General features: G+C 36.4%; 1 protein-coding gene and 1 pseudogene across 1 annotated transcript in view; one reads left to right on the top strand and one right to left on the bottom strand.

Moving 5' to 3' along the window:
• The window catches only part of GDI2 (GDP dissociation inhibitor 2), a 61,406-nt gene that overhangs the window by 29,143 nt on the left and 18,269 nt on the right, over nucleotides 1-13,994 (bottom strand). The window contains exons 2-3 of the mRNA XM_077169520.1: nucleotides 6,052-6,159; nucleotides 5,496-5,595 (exon numbers count right to left, since the gene is read on the bottom strand). Of these exons, the coding sequence (XP_077025635.1) occupies nucleotides 5,496-5,595; nucleotides 6,052-6,159 (208 nt within the window). The remainder of the gene's footprint in view (nucleotides 1-5,495; nucleotides 5,596-6,051; nucleotides 6,160-13,994) is intronic.
• Nucleotides 3,246-3,787, top strand: LOC143689683 (EKC/KEOPS complex subunit TPRKB pseudogene; annotated as a pseudogene).

Raw genomic sequence — 13,994 nt, 5'->3', positions numbered from 1 at the left:
ATCATTTATTCCTCTCATGAAGAAAGATATTTTAAAAATCCATATTTAACCTTCTGATAAAATAAAAATAAAAACGAAAAGGAGGATAAGATTTTACAAAGATTCCATGTACTAGGAAACTTTCCAGAAAACTACAACCTCCAAATGGGTCCCTGGACCAGGTAAGTCCTGAAACCTAGAGGGCCCAGACTTTCCGGAACATCACCTAGTTCCATCACCCTACTTCTTATTATTGACAGTTCTTCCAATATGAAAAAGAATAATGGGTATAGCCCAAATACCTCTAAAGAGTGGGATAGAAAGATCAAAGGTGATGGTGGAATTAAACAGAGAAGGTAGAACAAATATGATTGCTGAATCATTAAACTGTTATTTCTTTTAGTCTCTAGTATCTTAGAGCAGTTAGAAGTAAAAACCTAAAACTGTGGAATTGTAACCCATACCAAACTCTGAAATCTGTTCTACAACTAATTGTTATGTTGTGCTTTGAAATTTATTGCTTTTTTGTATATATATTATTTTTCACAAGAAAGGAAAAAAAAAGTCAACTGTGGTAAAAAAAAAAAAATTTATTCCTTCTAGCCTCCTATACTCTAGAGAGCTAGAAGGAAAAATCTGAGAGGATGGTATGGTAGCCCAGGACAAACTGCAATCTGTCCTGTAACTACCTGTTGAAGAGTGCTTTGAAAACTGTTGCTTTTTAATTTCTTTGCTTTGTATATATGTTATACTATACAATAAAAAAAAGTTAAAAAAAAGTTTAGGGGATGCAGCAAAGGAAAAATTATTGCCTTCAATACCAATATTAAAAAAGCAAGTACAGAACTCGAGGAACTAACTATACACTGGGAAGAACGAGAGAAAGAACAGCAAACTAACCCCAAAGCAAAGGAAAGAAATAATAAAGATTACAGCAGAAATAAATGAAATTGAGAACATGAAAACAACCCTTAGCTAGGCTGACAAAAAGAAAAAGAGAGAGGATGAAAATAAATAAAATCAGAAATGAAAGAGGAGATATAATCACTGACCCCATAGAAATAAAGGAAGTAACAAGAGGATACTATGAGCAACTATATGCTAATAGACACCACAGATGAAAAGGACAACCTCCTAGAAAGGCATGAACAACCAACACTGACTTGAGAAGAAACAGATGACCTCAACAAACCAATCACAAATAAACAGATTGAATCAGTCCTCAAGAAAATTCCCAAAAAAGAAAAGCCCAGGGCCAGATGGCTTCACATGTGAATTCTACCAAACACTTATGAAAGAAATAGTACCAATCCTGCTCAAACTCTTCAAAAAAAAAGTGAAGAAGAGGGAAAGCTAACTACTCATTCTATGAAGCCAACATCACCCTATACCAAAGCCAGACAAAGATACTACAAGAAAATTACAGACCAATCTCTTTAATGAATATAGATGCAAAAATCCTCAACAAAATTATAGCAAATTGAATCCAGCAGCACATTAAAAGAATTATACACCATGATGAAGTGGGATTTATTCTAAATATGCAAGGATGGTTCAGTGAAAGAAAATCAGTTAATGTACTACACCACATCAAATCAAATCAGAAAAACCCCATGATCATCTCGATTGATACAGAAAAGGCATTTGACAAAATTCAACATTCTTTCTTTATAAGAATACTTCAAAGGATAGGAATAGAAGGGAACTTTCAAACATAAGGGGAATATATGAATAAACCAAAGCTAATATCATCCTCGTGGGGATGGACTGAAAGCTTTCCCTCTAAGATCAGGGACAAGACAAGAATGTACACGGTCACCACTGTTATTCAACATTGTGTTGAAAGTTCTAGCCAGAGCATTTAGACAAGAAAAAGAAATAAAAGGCATCCAAATTGGAAAGGAAGAAATAAAACTCTCACTATATAAGATGGTGGCATAGTGAGGTGTGGGAATACAGGGTAAAAGATGTTATTATCCATATTTTAAAATTTCAACTTCTGAGTGAGAGTAAAAGGAAATGTTTTTTGGGTGCAAAATTTATATTTTGGATAGTGCATTTCCTAATTTAACTTGTATGGTCAGTTTAGTTGAACATCATAAGTACACGGAATCTTGAACAGGGCATGAGATTTTGTAGGTTTGTCCAGGTTAGTGTGATGCCCCATTAAAAATATCAGAGTAATTTGGGCAGTGAATAAAGAGGTATTTGCAAAGTTCCCTTGGGCAACTGGGGAGAAAGGAGGAAATATCAACTTCCCATTTGGAGAATTTCTGATACTCTTGCAAGCAGTGGAGACAACCAAATCAATAGGCTGAGCCCTCAATCTTGAGGTTTGCCCGTATGAAACTTATCCTCCAACAGATAGGCTAAGCTTACTTAAAATCTGGTGCAAGAGTCACCCCCAGAGAATCTCTTTTGTTGCTCAGATGTGGCCGTTCTCCCTAAGTCAATTGAGAAAATGAACTCATTGCCCTTCCTCCTAGATGGGACATGACTCCCAGCGATGCAAGTCACCCTGGTAACATGGGACAAAAATCACGGCATGAGCTGGGACCTGGCATCAAGGGATTGAGAAAGCCTTCTTGACCAAAAGGTGGAAGAGAAAAATCAGACAAAATGTTTCAGCAACTGAGAGATTTCAAACAGAATCAAGAGGTAATCCTGGAGGTTATTCTTATGCATTACATAGATACCCCTTTTTAGTTTATGGTGTGTTAGCCTAGGTGGAGGGAAGTACCTGAAATGGCTGAGCTGTGTAAAACATGAAGATGATTGTATAAAAATATAGTATTTACAATGTGACTCTGTGATTGTGAAAACCTTATGTCTGATGCTCCTTACATCCAAGGTATGGACAGATGAGTAAAAAAATATGGAACAAGAAATAAAAAAGTAATAGGCGGGACAAAGGGTAAAATAAATTGGGTAGATAGAAATACTAGTGAGTATTTCAATGAGAGGGAGGGATAAGGTGTATGGTACTTATGAGTTTTTTCTTTTCCTGGAGTGATGCAAATGTTCTAAAAAATAATCATGGTAATGAATACATAGCTACACGATGATAATGTGAGCCACTGATTCTAACACCATGTATAGAATGTATGCATGTGAAGATGTCTCAATAAAAATATATATCAAAAAAAAAGAAACTAAAACAATTTCAAGGTTGGCACTGTCTACTAGCAAAAGTAAATTCAGCAATATAAGCAAGAGCTTTAAGAAAATCATTGCTGCCAGATGCACCAATGACCTGATGGATCCTACTTATCTATGAAATGCAGTTAACACATCAGCTGGACCTATTTCCCGAATGTAGAGTAAGCCTTCTCTTATTTAAAGATGTAAAAAATGCTAGAGACTTAAAGAAAAAGGCCATGAAAGGCACCACTGATGGCTCATTAATTAATCCTACGGTGATTGTCATCCATTCCAGATACTTGAGGCAGCAAACAAAACAGGTCATCTCTAAAACCTGGAAAAATGAAGACAAGAACCTCTATCTACTGAAATTATTTTCAACCTTTCCCCAAACAACAATACTTCTGAGGCTTTAAAAAAAATTGGTATATCAGCAAATGACACCTCAATTCTAATTGTTTATGTTGAAGAGGGAGAAAAACAAATAAATCAAGAATAGCTATTATCTCAGGTAGACAACCATCATATTTCTCTAAAAAATCTTCCTGAAATAACAAATATTACGAAAGTCAAAAAGATATATAAACTCTCCCCACAAGAAGAAAGTATTAGGACAATATTAGCAGCATTTATAGAATGCCAACAAAAGATGTTTAGTGAAATGTGAGAAGTACTAGCAAAAATTTCAATATTAAAAAAAAAAAAAAACATTAACTCCCAGAATGAGCTGAGACTCAGCATCAGGGGATTGAGAAAACCTTCTCGACCAAAAGGGGGATGAGTGAAATGAGACAAAATAGTGTCAATGGCTGAGAGATTGCAAACAGAGTCGAGAGGTTATCCTGGAGGTTATTCTTATGCATTAAATAGATATCACCTTGTTAGTCAAGATGTGGTGGAGAGGCTGGAGGGAACTGCCTGAAAATGTGGAGCTGTGTTCCAGAAGCCATGTTTCTTGAAGATGATGGTATAATGATATAGCTTTCATAATGTGTCTGATGCTCCTTTTATCTACCTTATCAACAGACAAGTAAAACATATGGAATAAAGATGAATAATAGGGGAAACAAATGGTAAAATAAATTTAGAGTGAAATGCTGGTGATTGGTGAGGGGGAGAGGTGGGGTGTATGGTATGTATGAATTTTTTTGTTTTCTCTTTATTTCTTTTTCTGAGTAGATGCAAATGTTCCAAGAAATGATCATGATGATGAATATGCAACTATGTGATGATATTGTGAATTACTGATTATATATGTAGAATGGAATGATCAAAAGTTATGAATGTTTGCGTTTGATGCTTTTTTGGTATTTCAAAAATAAGAAGAAAAAAGAAAAAAAAACATTGATTTTCAAAAAAAAAAAAAAAAATCACTGCTTTTATCCCCACAATACACAATTAGCAGTATACAAAGTTTAGCACTACCACTAGTATCACCTCCCCACTCACCCACAGAAACACCCACAATGGTCACATCTTGTTAACTGGGGAGGAAAAAAAAAAATGTGTACAAATATATATTATACATATGCTAGCAGGTTTTTCTCAAAACGTTAAATTGTAATTAAATCTATAGAGGGTGAGATTTTGTTAAATTTTATTTCCTTTCTATTTACCTGTTTTCTAGTTTTAATAAAATAAGTATATTATATAATCAAAATTATGCATCTAATATTTACCTCAAGAAAAGTTCCATTAGGAACTAAATTTAAATTTCTTTGAATTTCAAAGAAAACTCAAACAAGATTTCTTTCCATTAAAACTATGGAATACCCTTAACAATACACAGAAGGCTCTAAGTATAAAGGAAAAGATCAATAAAATATATTTCACTAAAAAAAAAACAACTATGGAATATAAACTCAAAAAACAAAAACAGGGCTTATACTTTATTTCATGTGACAGAGACAGACTTATAACCAAAGATTTATTTTTCAAAGTCATTTCAGAAATAGGTATTAATAGAACAGCAGTTTTAAAAGATACTTAGCTCATCTCATTAAAAATATGAGAAAAAATAATTTTAAAAAACCTATAAGCTAAAAAAACTTTAATATGGCTATTTCTCAAGGCTCAGTTGTCTAAGATTGTTGCCAAAGTATTGACAGAGAATCTGTTAAAAAAGCTTACAATTCTGGTATGCATTGTGCCAAATACACAATTTTATACATCCAGAACCAATTACTAATAAGTCCTACCCTCTTCCCTCCCCTCAACTTACCGACTTCTGATGCTTCTAATGGGCCACACAACTCACCATATTGTTGCCATTCAACAAAATGCATTTCAGCCTACCTGGGATCTTGTCAAGAGTTAGTTTCTACTTTTAAATCGGATATAATGTACAGTCATAAATTTAAGTTAGAATTCCTCACCACAAGCCATAAGGAACTTGGGAATTAAGTCAACATTCCAGTCTCTTCCTCTCCCCATTGACGCTGGTGGTGCTCCTGGTAATTTAAATCTTTTGTATAACTAAAACCAAAACAAAAAAACAACCAGCATGTAACAAAATTTATCATCATGATATGCTGCTATTTTTTGATGAGTAATGGTTTTCTTATTATAATTAAACACCACTATATGAGGTGACATGGGCATTTCATTTTGAATCAAATAAAAAAAATTTTTTTTTGTATGCTATATGGTAGGGTCACATTTCATTATTTTTCCACGTGAGTATCCTGTTACTACATCAACATTTGTTGAATTTTTGCTTGTTTGTTTTGCTTGTTTGCTTACTTTCTGGGAAGTGCATGGGCTGGGAATTGAACCTGGGTTTCCCACATGGCAGGTGAGAATTCTACCACTGAGCCACTGTAAAACACACTTTTGAAATGCATCATGAGCCCAAGTTCTACAAGTGCAGAAAACATAATATGAAGAGCATATTAATTTTTTCTAAATTTCTAATACTTTACTAATACTTACATCTTCCAGGGGTGTTATAGAGGCACTTTCTCCTCCATAATATGGGTTTCGATCCATGTGAAGAACTTTCTTTCCATTCACTGACATTATGCCTGATAGGATACATTCCTACAGGGAAAGCATAAGTATATTCAAAGCCAAGAAAGTGCCACCGCTTTTTTAAAATAAGTATTTTTTAAGTCTGTCATTAAACATTCTTTTAGTAATTGACATGCAATACATACACATGTAATAATATTTTCTAGAAATTTATGGATGAAACCCGAGAGCAACAGTTCTCAAACTGGTCTATGGACACCTGTGGGTCCTATGTTCACAATAACACTAGTTTTCTTATTTTTGTTTTTTTTTAAACTATGCTGTCATTTACACTAATGGTGCAAAACAATCCAGGGTGGATAAAACGAATTCTCAATTGTACTAGTTGTCATATCATTTAGTACCAGGTACTCATGGCTTGCTTTTGTTTGTATTTTAAAGCCACTTTCTCTTAAGAATGTCCTTGATGAAGCATTAAAAATTAACTTTATTTAATCTACATACCCTTGAATACCCCTTTTCTTAATACTCTGAGTAATGACATGGGAAGTACACATAAAGCACTACCATCTCAAGGAAAAGCTTCTGTGTAACTGATTTGTAAGCTGAACTAGCCTTCTTTTTTTCATAGAACACCATTTTTTTTACTTGAAAGACCTGACAAACTTTCATTATTCAGACTTTATTTTCCAAATGACCAATGAATGATATTTTAAAATCTTACAGGGAATAAAAGATGAATCAGAGAACAAGCTAAATCTATGGATTTTAAAGTAACAGAATACGAAAAGTTCCCTGATATGGTTTGAGATTTCACACTGCGATTACTCTTTTAAAAAACTACCAGTGATGCTTTGCTGTGGATCAGAGATTATCCAAAATAATCTGAAAAGACTATTATAATACTCCTCTCATTTCTGACTACAAATACGAGACTTGATTTTGTTCATATACTTTCATCAAACAATATACTGCAATAGATTAAATGTAGAATGTAGATATGAGAAACAAACTATCTTATTTAGCCAGATAATGGAGAGATTTACAAAAAATGTAAAACAATGATGTCCTTTTCACAAACGTTTCTGTTTTGGAATATAGAGTGGTTTGGAGCTATATGTCCCAGAAAAATATGTCCCTAAACCTAATTCATTCCTGTGATTGGGAATCCTTTGTAAACAGGACTTGTGGATGAGCTTACAAGTCATCCAGTTAAGGTGTAGTTGAATCAGGACAGGCCTTAGTCCTATTACTGGAGTCCTTTATAAGTAGAATGAAATTCACACAGAGAAAAAGCTACAAAAAGCAAAAAGCTGAAAGCCAATGGATCCTGGAAGAAAAGGGAGGCCAGGAGAGGCCACCACATGCATTCCATGTGAAAGAGGAGCAAAGAAACAAAGACAGGCAGCCAGCCAGCCCCAGAAAGCCAGTCTTTGGGAAGAAATCATCATCCTGATATTCTGATTTGGACTTCTAGCCCCAAATCCAAGAGCCAATAAATTCCCATTGTTTGGGACAAGATGGCAGCTTAACAACGTGTGCATTTTAGTTCGTCCTTCAGAAAAACTACTAAATAACCAGAAACAGTACAGAACAGCTACTGGGGCCACATCAGTGACCAGACACATCATATCCCAGTCTGGACCAGCTGGACCAGCTGCGAGCACCACCCAGGGTTGTGAGTTCCGAAAGCTGTGGCGGCCAGCACCACTCCCCCACAGGCCACTTCCCAGAGGGGAAAGGAAAGGACTTCACCCGCAGCAGGGACTGGGCACAATCAAACACCAATTGTGGAAATAATTAACAAATTCTGACTACTAAAAATAGGCCCCCAGCTTAGGTGAACCTGATCAAAGTGGAGGTTGCTCATTTTTGCCCCAGCTCCAACAGGGAAGGACTGACAGAAAAAGGGGGAAAGAAAAAAGAAGGAAACAGAGGTTTTCGTGGCTGTGTATCTACAAAGGCTTGATTGCCTCTGGATAAAGCAGCAGGACTTTTCAGGCTGCAACTGCCCCAGGCATAGGCAGAAGTGAGCTCTTTTGGGGGTTTATCTGGAGCCTGTGCCTTCCCTAGAGGAGGGGTGAAGCTCCACCCAGGTAGAATACCTCCATCAAGGAATTCAGACACCAGGGCTTGGTCATTTGAAGCCATTAAAAACAGCCAACCTCTCCTGTGTCTCCACCACACCCCCAGCAGGGAGAGTCTGCCAAAGTTAAAGGTACTGCATCATCTTATGCTGGTGGGACCTGCAGTCAGACAAGCGCCACATACTGGGCAGGATAAGAAAAACAGAGTCCAGAGACTTCACAGGAAAGTCTCTCACCCTCAGGGAAAACTGACGCAGGTGACTCTTTCCTCCTGATAGGAGGCCAGTTTGGTCTGGGAAAATCTGGCTGAGGTCTATAATAGCTAAGTAGACCCTCTAAGTGTGTGGGGGGGAAAGGCACCACACAAGCAGGGCAAGAAACAAGAAAACAAGAACTGAAAAATTCTCCTCTGTTAAACAAAACTTAACCTAAAGGTCCAGATAAAGCTGAACGGAATGTCAAAGAACAGATAGACAACAAATTCATCCAGCAAGAAAACCCTAGGTAAAAGAAGTGAAAGCAATCTCCAGAATAAACTAATTAAGGTAATTAAATGCCTAGACACCAGCAAAAAATAACAAATCACACTAGGAAAATTGAAGATATGGCTCAGTCAAAGGAACAAACCAACAATTCAAATGACATACAGGAGCTGAAACAATTAATTCAGAATGTACGAACAGACATGGAAAACCTCATCAAAAACCAAATCAATGAATTGAGGGAGGATATAAAGAAGGCAAGGAAAGAACAAAAAGAGAAAACTGAAAGTCTGAAAAAACAAATCACAGAACTTACAGGAATGAAAGACATAGTAGAAGGGATGAAAAAAACAATGGAAACCTACAATGATAGATTTCGAGAGAGAGAACGTAGGATTTCTGAACTGGAGGACAGAACATCTGAAATCCGACAAGAAACAGAAACTATAAGGAAAAAAATGGAAAAATATGAGCAGGGACTCAGAGAATTGAAAGAAAATATGAAGCGCACGAATATACGTGCTGTGGGTGTCCCAGAAGGAGAAGAGGATGGAAAAGGAGGAGAAAAACTAATGGAGGAAATTATCACTGAAAATTTCCCAACTCTTATGAAAGACTTAAAATTACAGTTCCAAGAAGTGCAGCGTACCCCAAAGAGAATAGATCCAAATAGACATACTCCAAGACATTTAATAATCAGAATGTCAGAGGTCAAAGAGGAAGAGAGGATCTTGAAAGCAGCAAGAGAAAAGCAATCCATCACATACAAGGGAAGCCCAATAAGACTATGCGCAGATCTCTCAGCAGAAACCATGGAGGTGAGAAGACAGTGGGATGCTACATTTAAGATACTAAAAGAGAAAAACTGCTAACCAAGAATTCTATATCCAGCAAAACTATCCTTCAAAAATGAGGGAGAAATTAAAACATTTTCAGACAAAAAAATCACCGAGAGGATTTGTGACCAAGAGACCAGCTCTGCCAGAAATACTAAAGGGAACACTAGAGACAGATACCAAGACAGAAGAGAGAGGTGTGGAGAAGAGTGTAGAAAGGAAGACTATGAGTAAAGGTAAAAAGAAGAAAATTAGATATGACACATAAAACCCAGAAGGCAAAAGGGTAGAAGAAAGTACTACCCATGCAGTAATAACACTGAATGCTAATGGATTAAACTCTCCAATCAAAAGACATAGTCTGGCAGAATGGATTAAAAAACAGGACCCATCTATATGCTGTCTCTACTCAAAGGACATGAGGCCAAGGACACAAATGGACATTTACACACCAATGTTTATAGCAGCATTATTTACAATTACCAAGAGATGGAAACAGCCAAAATGTCCATCAACAGATAGTTGGCTAAACCAACTGTGACATTTACATAAGATGGAATATTATGCAGCTCTAAGGCAGAATAAAGTTATGAAGTATGTAACAACATGAATGAACCTTAAGGACATTATGCTGAGTGTGATTAGCCAGAAACAAAAGGACAAATACTGTATGGTCTCACTGATATGAACTGACATTAGTGAATAAACTTGGAATATTTCCTTGGTAACAGAGACCATCAGGAGATAGAAATAGGGTAAGATATTGGGTAATTGGAGCTGAAGAGATACAGATTGTGCAACAGGACTGAATATAAAAACTCAGAAATGGACAGCACAATATTACCTAACTGTAATGCAATTATGTTAAAACACTGAATGAAGCTGCATATGAGAATGATAGAGGGAGGAGGGCTGGGGCATAAATGAAGTCACAAAGAAAGATAGACGATAAAGATTGAGATGGTGTAATCTAGGAATGCCTTGAGTGTATAATGATAGTGACTAAATGTACAAATTTAAAAAATGTTTTTGCATGAGGAAGAACAAAAGAGTGTCATTACTGCAGTGTGCTGAAAACAGATGGTACTTAATATTTTAAAATTTCAACTAATGTGTGAGACTAAAGCAAAAAATGTTTCTTTGGTACAAATCTATACTTTGTTTGACTAGTGCATCTCCTAATATAACTTATGTGGATAGTTGATTGAACACCTTAAGTACATGGAACTTTGTATAGGACATGAGATTTTGTTGGTTTGTCCAGGTGATGCCCTGATGAATCCCAGAGTGATTTGATCAGTGAGTGGAAAAGTATTTGCAAAGTCCCCTTCGGGGAATGGTGAGAACGGGGGAAAATTCAACCTCCCCAAGTTGAATTCTTGATATTCTCACAAGCAGTGTGGACAACCAAAGCTATAGGCTGAGCCCCCAGTCTTTGGGTTTGTTCATATGAAGCTTAACCCCACAGGGGATAGGCCAAGCCTACCTAAAATTAAGCCTAAGAGTCACTCCCAAGAGAATCTCTTTTGTTGCTCAGAAGTGGCCTCTCTCTCCAGCCAACACAGTAAGCAAACTCACCACCCTCCCCCTGTCTACGTGGGATATGACTACCAGGGGTGTGGATCTTCCTGGCAGTGTGGGACAGAAATCCAAGAATGAGCTGAGACTCAGCATCAAGGGATTGAGAAAACCTTCTAGACCAAAAGGGGGAAGAGTGAAATGAGACAAAGTGTCAATGGCTGAGAGATTCCAAACAAGAGTCGAGAGATTATCCTGGAGGTTGTTCTCACACATTAAATAGTTGTCACCTTGTTATTCAAGATGTCATAGAGAGGCTGGAGGGAACCGCCTGAAAATGTAGAGCTGTGTTCCAGTAGCCATGTTTCTTGATGATGATTGTATAAGGATATAGCTTTCACAGTACAACTGTGTGACTGTGAAAACCTTGTGTCTGATGTTCCTTTTATCTACCTTGTCAACAGACAAGTAGAACATATGGAATATAAATAAATAATAGGGGGAACAAATGATGAAATAAATTTAGTTTGAAATGTTAGTGATCAATGAAAGGGAGGGGTAAGGAGTATGGTATGTATATGTATATTTTTGCTTTACTCTGTTTTCATTTTATTTCTTTTTCTGTTGTCTTTTTATTTCTTTTTCTGAATGCAAATGTTCTAAGAAATGATCATGATGATGAATATGCAACTATGTGAATTACTGATTATATACATAGCATGGAATGATCAAAATAGGAATGTTTATGTTTATTTGGTGTTTTTTGTATTAAAAAATAAAAAATAAAAAAATAGAAAAAGATGTTAATGGGTTTATTATTATTATTTTTACATGAACTAGTAAATAAGTTTTTAAATTCCTCAGTGTTGATTTCTAATATGATAAATACTGATAACTATTACACTTATAAACAAAAGCTCTTCAGTGTCCTCCGTAAGAGTGTAAACAGATCCTGAGACCAAAAATTTGAGAAATAGTGCTCTAAAGGAATTATTCAGGATAACCATTAATAAACAGACAATCAATAGAGGATTATGAATGCCTTTTCTCTGGAAAACAGTAAATACAGCATGGATACATAAAACAAACCAAAGCAAGACCAAAAAAAAAAAATCAAGAATATTTTTAATAAGAAAAAAACCAGATGAATTATACATTCACTCAAAACTATTATACCAAACATGTGGGACATTTGGTGAGACAACATAAGACAGAAACAAAAAACCAAGAATGGTATGATCACCTTTAGAAAATGCTTATAAGAAACCAGGGGCCTAAATTGTAAGCTTTTACAGCAGACAATATTAAGTCCAGAGTGGTGATTATTATTTCTGGATTTTGAGAGCCTGATTTATTTATATAACCTGATATTTAGAGATAAGAACGAAGCTGAACAGGTTGGGATGAAAGTAATTCAGAACACAGGGGTAAGGAAGACAGTGTCTATATTTTAGAACCACGCATACTCTTTGAGAAAAATGGAAGAAAGGTTTATTTGATTTGGAACTGAAATTTTCTATAGTGCATAATCTAATTCAACCAATCTGTATAGCTCATTTGATCAACTGAAACAGAGGGAGCCCAGATTTATAAAGAGATTCTTTAATCCTGTATGCATTATTGTAATGCCTGGAAACATCCTAGAGTATAGTAAGCAGATAACCAAAAAGTATTAGCAAGAGAAATTATTAAACCTTACCATCAAGGAATCCCCCTGATACTGTGTCAAACTTGAGGGATCCCCAAATCAATAGGCCATGCCCTTGATCATGAGGCTTACTCTTGTGAAGCTTATGTAGGTAGCAGAGAAATTTAGACTACCTATAAGCATGCCTAAGAATTACTTCTGGAGGCTCTCTTTGGTTGCTCAGATGTGACCTCACTCTCTCTAAGCCGCACTCTGCAAGAGAAATCATTGCCCTTTCCCCTACGTGGGACATGACATCCAGGCGTGAAAGTCTCCCTGGTGACATGGGAGAGGACTCCCAGGGATGAATCCAGACCTGACACCGTGGGATCAACAATTCCATCCTGACCAAATGGGGGAAAAGAATGTAGTTAATGAAGTATCAGTGGCAGAGAGAGTTCAAATAGAGTCAAGAGGCTACTCTGGAGGTGGCTCTTACGCAAGCTTCAGGAAGACCTTGCTACCTACAATAACCTATCAACCCCCAACCAGCCAATCCTAAAGAATACCTAGGGCAATACATAAGGTTCCACAAGGGTTCCGGGCACTAGAGTAACTTGCCAGAAACCTATAACCTCCAGATGGGTCCCTGGGCCAGATAAGTCCTGAAACCTAGCACAGCCTCTCCAGAACATCAGACAGTTCCATTCCCCACCCCACATTAGTGACAGACCCTTCCAATATCAAAAACTTAGAATTGTCATAGCCAAAACAACCCTAAAGGGAGGTATGGAAAGATCAAAGGTGATGGTGGAATGATACATAGAAGAAAGGACTTAACAAATGAATATTAATGCTGAATCATTAAACTGATATCTCTTACTCTCAAGTATTTTAATAAAAACCTAAAATTGGGAAATTGTAGCCCATGTCAAACTCTGAAATATGTTCTACAACTAATTGTGGTACTGTACTTGGAAATGCATAGCTTTTTTGTGTACATGCTGCTGTTCACAAAATAAAAAGGAAAAAAAGTTGATTGTGAGGATAAAGTACTTAAGCCCTCTAGCCTCCTATATTTTTGAGCAGCTAGAAGGAAAAATATGAGAGGAACATGTGGTAGCTCATGACAAACTCTAGAATCTATCCTGTAACCACTTTTTGAAGAGTGCTTTGAAAATTACTGCTTTTTTTATTTCTTTGCTTTGTATATACGTTATACTATACAATAAAAAAAGCTTAAAAAATTATAAGAGTTGTATTTTGCTAGAAGACAAAGGAAAATTCACGCTCCTCCCCACCCCCACCCCATGGACAAGCACCAGAATCGAACCTGGGTCTCTGGCATGGCAGG

The sequence above is a fragment of the Tamandua tetradactyla genome, chromosome 7 (genome assembly GCF_023851605.1).
Source record: "Tamandua tetradactyla isolate mTamTet1 chromosome 7, mTamTet1.pri, whole genome shotgun sequence".
Classification (NCBI taxonomy): domain Eukaryota; kingdom Metazoa; phylum Chordata; class Mammalia; order Pilosa; family Myrmecophagidae; genus Tamandua; species Tamandua tetradactyla.
This window is presented reverse-complemented; position numbering and strand designations above follow the sequence as displayed.